This window comes from Cupressus sempervirens, chromosome 9 (assembly GCF_028749045.1).
Source record: "Cupressus sempervirens isolate cs-2001-9-10 chromosome 9, ASM2874904v1, whole genome shotgun sequence".
Taxonomy (NCBI): domain Eukaryota; kingdom Viridiplantae; phylum Streptophyta; class Pinopsida; order Cupressales; family Cupressaceae; genus Cupressus; species Cupressus sempervirens.
Window position 1 is genome coordinate 654,501,933 of NC_143126.1, and position 10,030 is coordinate 654,511,962.

The window sequence follows — 10,030 nt, forward strand, 5'->3', positions numbered from 1 at the left end:
CATTTCCCTTTGCTTAATCACTTTTGTAATACGGAGTTAGTCTACATTCCCTTTTTTCTAATGCACACCCTAAAAGAGACAGTTATGGATGTTAGGGAAGAACAAGAGAAATGAGCTAATTTTACTATTCTATACAAAGGGCTCATGTTTCGTTTATTCCAGTTCCACATGGCCCTATACCCACCCAGAGTGATTGCCATTGATAATTTCCTCCCCATTGCTAACCCCCTTGTTTGGAGTTTGTGGGTGGTAGTTATGCCCCTACTCCACAACCCTCACCTAACCAAACCTCGATCAAGAGCACGAAGAACAAACCCCAAGTTCCGAAGTTGGTTGCCAATAAAAAAACCAAAACTGAAAAGAGAGTAGAGGTGGAGATTGAGGACTCAGATGAAGAGATCCATGGGAACAGAAGAAGGTCGGGTAGGCTGGCCAAGACCAAGGGTAGATTCAAACAAAAGGCTAGACACTTATAGGAGGTTGAAGCGGAAAATACTAATTCGGAGTGAGAGTGCTAAGATTTCAAGGGATGATAAGGAGGAATTGAAGGATGATACTGACAATAAAAATGAGGAGAAGTGGGATGACATTGTCGATGGCACATGGGATTTTGAAGTGGAGAACCCTACCAAGGACCCGTCCCGAGATCCCACTCAAATTTCTACCACTTTCACCCTGTGATCTGCTACTAACCAGGAAGACCCCAAATTTGATCAAGCTTCCCCCAACACTATTTCTTCCCCCATAAGGAATGATGGTATGGAAATCTTATGAGATCCCACTAATGTTTTGAATGTGCAGGATAAAGGAAGTCACCGGTGAACTACAACAAGGCAATAAATTTAAGTAATGCGGAGGAGGTGGATGTTACTCGTAAAGACCTCCAAGAACTGAAGGATTAGTGTAATGCGCTGGAGGAAGGCTTCACCTTATTCTCCAAGTTCACTTTGAAGGTGAACCATGCGGCTACAACCACCCTCCAGCTTCTAGCTCAGGAGGAGGAAGAGGGCCTTAGCAATGAAGATCCAAAGCTGCTTTATAACTTCCTTGCAAAGGACTGGGCCAAAGTTCTTTTGGCCAAAAAAAGCAAAAAGAAAGTTGTCAATTAGTGGGCATTTGTTCTTGTGCCTGGAGCTTTTTTGTGGGTTCTCTGCTAGTTGTTTCTTTCTATCCAGTCTGATGGTTTTTCTTTTTATGTTGAACTTGGGTATGGACTATGGGTGGTACGATTGGTTGACCACCCATATGCCTTTTGTTAATTTGTTTAACTCTATTAGTGTTAAGCGCATGAACCTTAGTACTTTAATTAACTCTTATGATGCTACTTTTGTTCTTTATGTAAATCCTTAAGAGGTATGTTTGATTATCTGCTGGTTTTTTGCTAGTAGTATTGCCACTGTTGTAAAGGGCCAGCCCACTTGTTTTGGTTGCTTTTATATCAAAAACAAAAATACCATCAACAAATATTATACTTACCTGTGTGTATTAGAGAATCGTAGAACCCTCCATTAATTTGTACTAAAATAACGCAATGCAAAAATCTTCTTGTATCTTACTTGTGTCTATTAGAGAATCATAGAACCCTCCATTAATTTGTACTAAAATAACGCAATGCAAAAATCTTCTTCTATCTTACTTGTGTCTATTAGAGAATCATAGAACCCTCCATTAATTTGTACTAAAATAATGCAATGCAAAAATCTTCTTTTATCTTGAACTAATGAGTCATGCAAGAAGTTCTTGCTGGTATTTTCCCAAAAGAGTTTCCAAAATAAATTTGTTATGTTGGGTGTGCCACTACGTTTTCCTAATACATTTAGATATCAATCAACGCTGTTTGTCACAGATAGATTGGTATTATTTCCCTTAAGATTTTTAAGGTCTAGTTGATTGGAGACAAACGAAACTGTGTTGATTTTGCTCTAGTTTTCTTCCATTTACCTTACTTATTGATGAAACCATATACTGTAATCTTACAGAGGATTGTAAAGGGGAACTGCCATATTCTGACAAAGTATGTGCAGTTTCAAGTCTTTAGAGAAGATGTTAGTATTATAGTTTTCACGACTTTCTCACTCAAATCAGGCTGCGGTCCATGTCAAGCATGTTGGTTGTTCTTTTATGGTTTTTTTCTGCTGATTATAGACTATTTATTGTGAGCACAAACAACAGTGGGAGAACTGGAATGCAAGATTCAACTTCTTTGATAATCTTGTAGGAATTGAAAACAATATTGCTAGGGTCTAGTCAATAAGGGGACTTGCCTGGTCCTTCTCTAACATTAAATTATGCTTGGTATGAGTTGAGAATGATCATTGTTGTTGACCATCTATGTTTCTATATCCCTCGATAAACAAAATTCATGACGAGTTGAGAATGATCATTGTTGTTGACCATCTATGTTTCTATATCCCTCGATCAACAAAATTCATGATCAACTCTATAGCACTATGAACACTGAAAAGAAACTCTCGCATGATGAAGTTGAATAGGTCCAAGTGCAATTGGACTTTTGGAATTCATAAGATATTTCATTTGAGGATTCCACTTTCATGAATGTTTTCTATTTAAATGTCAACATTTTCACGATTGCTTAAAGGCCTTGTAACTCTCATCATGAGTATGAACGTCCATCCACATATTCATTCTTATATGAATTTACATTTATCTCTTCAAAATCTCAAAAAAATATAATCTTGATAGAGAGGATGACCTCTCGAGTGAAAATATGCAATTACGACTTCAGAGACTGAGATACAAGAATTTAATGATTTTCACTTGTAGCTTCATTACATAAAACCTCCCCTGTGATTTAGCTACAATTGGAAGGCATGGTGTGAAGAAAATATTGCTTGCCGTAGTAATGAAGCCAAAAGAATAGGAACTTTGCCTGTACAATGTGATCTCAGTTTTTATGGCATTTTTTGCAGGCAGGCAGCTCAAGTGTTACTGTATTCACTGGAACCTTCCGAGATTTACAGAATGATAACAGTTCAGCTTCTGAAAACTCACCTTTCTCTGTTAAATGAACACCAAAATTATTTAACCGGTGAATATCTCGACTAATGGGTGACTGCCATGGTCCATCCCACAAACCGGGTGGAAGCAATGGTGTGAGAGCACATTGATCAGTTTGGTTATGGCAGCTCAATTTTCCCCCAAAGCGATTCCAAGCATGCCCCCATCCTATCTGGTTCCCCAAACCCTCTACCAACAAGGTACTTTGGAAGCTGCTGTAGAAAGAAAAATTGAACGGATTTGCCAAAGCTTTATCTGCACAGAGCACGAATGGTGTTTTATTAGCATAAGTAATCAAACAGAAACTAACAACTTATGAACTATGGGAAGACCATATACTGTACACGACTTTGTAAGCAAATAAAAAAAGGAATCAAATAAATTCTGAAAAGTTGTTGAAAATACCAAGCTTATTGGCTGCTGCCATGGCAGCAATCAGCTGAGCATATGTAGTAGCCACTCGCCTGTGAGCTCCAGATATAACTGCACGTGTGGCTCGAGATGCAAGGAAAAAGTCTACAAATGCAACCCATCTTGGCATGGGACCCCAGTCCTTCGCTCTTATTTGTGGTAGCTGAAAATAATGTGAACAGCTCAGAATGTAACTTACCAGTATAAAAACATTGCATTTTTGTGTCAATGAAAATTAATCAAAATATCCAAAGGTAAAGACATAGAAATCCAGATCATATGGGCCTAGGCTATTCCATAACATGGATCTGTGCAAACAAATAAAAAGGGATGTTTGTCTTCAACATAAAACATCCTAAAACATAGTGATTGGGTATCATTATAGAACATGGATTGTGTTTTCTATTGATATGAAAAATCTCTCCGTCTGCAGCAGTATAACTATATGTTGGTTTATGGTTGTTGACAGTAATGCACCTTGCAGAGAACAGATTACAGAATTTCCTCAGATAAATAAGATAACAAACAGAAAACGATAACTAGTAATACCAGAGGCAATGCAACTGATTATCCAGCCAAAACTGAAGTGAGATAAAGAAAACAGCTCTGCTGCTTGGATAGAGAGCAGGAGAGAAACTTTGATAGCAAGTAATCACAGCAATTTCATTTGTTGGGCATATCCAAAGTCCATAATGAGAATTTAATTGAAAAATTTTACCAGATTTTCACAATCCATTTGAATTCACTTAGTAGTATCTAGATTTGATTGAGCTTATTTTTAGCATCAACGTTTTGGTTCACATGCTGTGATCCATCATCAGGATGAGACAGTAGCAGGAGATGTAAAACGGTAAGTTCACATTCTCACACCTTCTGGCACTCTCTCATATCCTAATGATGGATCACATAGTGTTATCCGAAACATTGAAGTCAAAAATAGACACGCAATCAAATCTAGAAGCTACTAGGTGAATTTGATTGTTAGTCCAAAAAATGGAAATTGAATAATCATTCTGTCTCATTGGACAAACCTTTAAATATCTTTCTCCTAGCTAGTCTAGTTTAATTTATTCAAAATATTTGCCCAAAGAATCCCCACTGAAATTCGTAACTACAATGATAGTGTGAATAAAATGTTTCATTTCGAATTTGTAAGAGCATTAACCCAAAAAAAATATCGCTTTGCAAATTCAAGTTTAAATGTGATACACAAAATGATGACAAAACAACTTTTGATCCCCCTGTTCTTTGAGGAATAAGAATGATATACCTGAAGGTAATTTTTACTCAGACTGTAAGTGACATTTTTACTTGTATATGACTTGTAATCAAAATGAAGAACCTGCATAAGAGATCAAAAGCTTAAAGTAAGATTACCTCTATTTTACAAAATTTCATATCCACTAACATGCCAACTTATGCAATCAGAGGATCTTATCTGAATTTTCCTCATATAATATATATACAACTGCACGCACCTCAGCATATTCTTTCAACCTGTGTTTGATATGCCCTACAACTGATGGTGTGTCAGTAACCAGTACAACTCGAGGCTTTGCATCCTTAAGAGAAAGTTCATGAAGGGATCTTTGAAAACAGTTCACAGCTGCATATAGTGCTCTTTTAGACCTGGTGTAAAGAATCTGTTATTAGATCCCACCTTTGAACTAATTGCATAACTGAGCAACTGTTTCTAATCTTGTTTTAGAAGAACTCAAACTTGTTCATTACTGTTATATAAAAGGGATGATTCAAACGAAGTAAAATGTCTTCAAATATGAGCTTCTTACTTGGAAGAAAATGCAGAAAACTGGATAAAGTTCATTTGCTCAAACACTAAGCACAATGAATGATGAATGTTACTCCTTTAAAAGACAGGCATACATCGAAAGCATGATAAATAACCCAATCTATAAACCCATAAAAAGAATAGCTTCCTTCTTAACTCTTTAAAAATTCAAACAATATGCACAATAAATGGAAAAAAAATACCGCTTTGAAAGACAGGTAGTTATGGAAAGCATGATAATTCAATCTATAAAATTTTAAAACCATAAACAGAATAGTTTAACTGTTTAAGATCAAGGACAACATCAAATTGCAATGGATGTGAAATAGAATAAAACTACAAAGGAACATTTACAAAACATGATAAACAATTATGACTGACTAATTACAAAGAACAAGAACTGGTAAATTGGCACTCAGAAGGTAACTAATCTACAAAAAAATTGAACACTTCTATAGACCTGGGCTTCATAAGATTCTCAATGACTTGAATAAAAATATAATTGAACAATTATATAGACCTGGGCTTCTTAAGAGTCTCGCTGACTTGAATAAAAATATAATTGAACAATTATATAGACCTGGGCTTCTTAAGAGTCTTCCTGACTTGTATAAAAATATCCTGACTTGTATAAAAATATAAAGTTGAACGAATTTGAATTAGTTAAAACAAAGCAAAGAATCTATCAAGAGAAATATTTATATCAGTAGATATCATTTTTTTTTTTTAATACAACATGATTTTGCATACTAAAGGCATCAGAGTATGTCCTCTGCAACAGCAACGATTATGCCACTTCATAAGATTAAACACCAAAGGCAAGATGCTGGCAGGTATCCTTGACATTCTAGCATTTGGATCCACTAACAAATTTAAATTGTCCTAACAGAACCCTGGCACCATATGCAGCATCCAACAAAGAGGAGATAAGTTATTTTAAAAATATATCAACTGAGCCGAAAGAAAAACATGGTACCTACTACCCCGCATTCTCAAGTGTAAAGTTATATCCGGATCAGGACCACTATTTATAACCCAATTCACTGCCTCTTCAACAGAATCTGTAGGAGAGATAAGGACTTTCATTAGTTCTCCAAATAAATTAGGTCTGGAGCTTGGCATGCTAGGATCTCCCAGCAGCATTGAGGCAGCATCTCTCATGCCAGGATGTATATTCTTCAAAAAAAACTGAATTGCAACAGTATCTGTTGTGCCCTTGAACCTGTTACAGAAATAAGTTATAAGAAACAAAATAGCATCAACTCCTCTATATTTATTCCTTTAGTATACAATGCTTTAATACATATGTAGCCACAAGTGAAGAGTTAAAGTAAAGAAGTGATAGTTCTGCTGCCTTGAATTGAGAATACACCACAGACCTTACCAAACAATGGGTTGTTTCCATTCCCTCCAGTCTTCACAAAACACACGAGTACGTGTCGGCATTTCAAAATCATCAATTCTCATAACAAGAGGCCTTTTATACTTGCCAGCACAGTCATTCCTTGCCCAAAGAAGCTTTACCTCTTTTAGACTAAATGTCTGATTTGAATATGTAATGTAACCACCAAATGAGTGCTTGGCCCTAGAGATCAACAAGTAATTTTAGAATAAGGATTAACCACTGACAAGACAAATCAAAAATAAATTACAAGTTTTGAACCATGTTCAAGTTACTTCTTAGTGAATATTATATTCCTTCATCTCTTCAACCAATACATATCAATTGATTAATTGATTGCATTGGCAGTCTCTATTGCCATGTGCACATCTATATGTTGTGTTACTAGAACTCGCTCCCAAACTGGGAAAAATTCCAATATTTAATTCAATTCCAGAAAAATAGGTGCACTCCCCTTAGTATGCTCTTTAAATTTGATGCAATTTTGGATGTATGTACTGTGTTGTCGCTCACAGCCAGTGATCCTTGAAGCCTGGCCATTTGTTGTATGCTTGGTAGGTCTTCTGGCATTGCATTATAGTCTCTATGGTGCTGAACTCATAAGATAGGGCCATAGTTCCACCGAGTTTTCTTAAGGGAGGACAAAGGAACACGGGAACAGGAGACCAAGGGCCCAAATTTGGCAAAAGCAAGGGCATGGCGGAGTGGCAGTGGGGGGTAAGGCTGATATACAAATTGAGGTGAACTGAAACCTTCAAGGCAAAATCTGCAATATAACATCTCTTTGAGTGCCCCTTGAAAGGTAAACTAGTTTTAACAATGTTGTAATCAGTATGTAATGGCATGTGCCATATAGGAAGCAACCCCATGGCATCCCTGATGGAGGTGGCAGAAGAGATGGTACTATGGGGGGCATTTACCCCCAGTCCCCAACTCTGAAACATCCCACTAGTGGGAACACAAGGTTTTTGGGGGGTGACACATGCCCATGGAATATTGGTTGTCATAGTGCACGATTCGTGTTGATTGAAGATCTGCAGGAAACTTTTCGCGTGGTGACACATCCCCATGGAAGATTGGTCATCATAGTGCACACTTATTGTTGATCAACGAACTGCAGGAAACTTAAAGGTGTGTAACTAGAATGTGTGCGTTGTAGATAATATATCCCACTAACTACAATTTAAAACACATGAATTTTGAACCAAACAATAAATAACCTGTTTTCACCAAGAATTAAAGGTCGATTCAATAGCAAGCCCAATGCTGCTGCTGTTAATATTTTGTACATTTCATTGCCAAATCCAGCTTCTGATGATCTTCCAAACACAAAGTTTTGCCTACAAAACTTGCTTGCAGGAAGTTCTCTGACCCTTGTTGCACCTGCCAAGAAAACCAAAAGCTGTAAGGTTCTATCGTCTTTGACTAAGATTATGCAAAGAAAGAGCTTAATTTAAGTCTGTGTTAATGAGACTCAGGGACCAAATCACAGCCTAGACTACTAGGTTGCCTGTGCACCGACACCACAGGTCTTAAATCTGCCATGTCCCAAGTCCCAGAAAGTGGGAGCAATTTTTAAATCAGGCCAATGGAATGTATGAAAGAAAAAAATTGGTTCAGATCCTGCAATCTTCAAAGTTCCAACACTCAAGACAAGGTTAAATTTTTTAAGTTAAAAAAAGACACTACGAACACACTACAATGTGAAAAGCAAGAAAAATGGATTGTATCATGAATTCCTTGAAGTTCTAGTGGAAAATTTGAAGTTAGCATAAGAAACTTTTGAGCAATGTCAAGTCCAATCATCCTACTCTGAAGCATAGATCTTGGCTAATATTTATTCCTACATAGAGATGAAAAACACAATACACCTCTCAAAGATGGAAGTCTAGATCTAGACAGTTCCTAGAGCAGTGAACCTAACAGGGAAAAAGGGTCGTATCGTGAACTCTTTTAAATCCTGTTAAAAAATCTAACACGCAAGTGGAAGCAAGCATGAGAAAGTTTTGAGCAATACTGTAATTTAATCAACTTATCTACCCCACAACAAAACCTCGCTTTTTATTGATTAGCATAGAGACAAGATCATTTTCTCAAGGCATGGGTGTCCAGAATCACCAAAAGCTAAGACACTTCTAACAGCAGGAAAAAACAGAATGAAGCATTTGAACCTACGAACCCAAAAGGGGCTACATCCAGCAAAGTCATCGAGAAGAAGAGAAAAGAGATTGATTTGATAATCTTAGGACTCAGGACACATACCGTGTTCAGAAAAGTAATTGTGAATCATTCTTCGTACTCTGAGGCTAGCTTCTTCTTCTCCCTTACCTGCAAAGGCAACACCCATTTCCTCTACCGTAGCACATGTGGATGGGTGTTTTTTACCCCCCTGAAGAAACGCAGAAGCCGACTTCTCACCGTATTCTTTCTGGTACTGAAACCCATTAGACCTACTAGAGCTGTTTATGTAAGATTGATCTATTTCATCTAATTCATCGTCGAATTTATTTTGATCATCATAGTGGTCTTCAATTGTTCTGTTTGGGAGTTCATCAACCAATATTCTGCTATAGTCATCATGATGTTGATGACTTTGATGACTATTGTGATCTGTGAGGTACAATCCATGGAACAATGTGCGATAAAAAGACTTAAAAGGGTCAAAGAAAGCAACCCAGTGAGGAAAGATCGATAGAATACATAAGAGAAGGAAAATGAGGATGAGACTTCGATGTTTTGATATTGAAGACCTCTTTCTGAAAGATCCCGTTGCTCCAGAAAACCTCATTAGTGACGTTTAAAGATGATGAAAAACTTGGGGAAACGAAAGAATGCAACACAGGAAGGAATCCACATTCCTTACTAAGGAGAAACAAGCAAAGGAGAATTATAGTGATTTGGCACGCGGACAAGATTTTGGACAAGCTAAAAAACAGCTGTGATGTCGATTTCCCTCTTTTGCGGGGTATTAATAAATTGGTTTGGATTTCTTCATCTTTTATTTATTTATTTTATTAAACCTCCTGTGAACATTTGATGGTAATTTTGTGAGTTTGGTTGTGGATAAACCATATGGACGACTCTCTTTTTTGAGAAATAAAGATCACCTAAATAATTAAATTTATTTTCTTGAAAGTTTTGATAATAAATCTAAGTAAATAAGTTTGATTATTATGATTTCAGTTATTATTTTAAAAAAAAAAATTAAATCATATATAATTGAAAACATTTATTAAGAAGTAGATTGTCCAAAAAAATTTAAATATGATATTTTAATTTAAAAATAAGTGTTTTGGTTCACCACTTAGTGTGTTGGTTAAGTAGTGGTGTTTTTGTTTTTTCTAAGATTCAAATTAAAAAGTTTATCTTATATTTATGAAAAAAATACAAATATTTCTCCTTTTTAAATT

General features: G+C 36.4%; 1 protein-coding gene across 1 annotated transcript; it reads right to left on the reverse strand.

Moving 5' to 3' along the window:
- Positions 1-2,617: 2,617 nt before the first annotated feature.
- Positions 2,618-9,563, reverse strand: LOC149540430 (uncharacterized). Its single transcript, XM_089801539.1, has 8 exons — positions 8,883-9,563; positions 7,841-8,003; positions 6,603-6,803; positions 6,195-6,440; positions 4,908-5,058; positions 4,700-4,771; positions 3,424-3,592; positions 2,618-3,273 (listed from the first exon to the last, which is right to left on the reverse strand). The coding sequence occupies exons 1-8, from the start codon at positions 9,406-9,408 to the stop codon at positions 2,906-2,908; spliced, it is 1,896 nt and encodes a 631-aa protein (XP_089657665.1). The 5' UTR covers positions 9,409-9,563; the 3' UTR covers positions 2,618-2,905.
- Positions 9,564-10,030: the final 467 nt, after the last annotated feature.

Bases quoted from the DNA above. Each gene is read 5' to 3' on its own strand.
- LOC149540430 (XM_089801539.1), bottom strand. From the start codon at position 9,408: ATGAGGTTTTCTGGAGCAACGGGATCTTTCAGAAAGAGGTCTTCAATA. The intron at 6,441-6,602 runs GTAAGGTCTGTG...TTTCTGTAACAG, and splicing joins TGGAAACAACCCATTGTTTG to GTTCAAGGGCACAACAGATA. The intron at 3,593-4,699 runs GTATATCATTCT...CATTATTTTCAG, and splicing joins TGAGTAAAAATTACCTTCAG to CTACCACAAATAAGAGCGAA.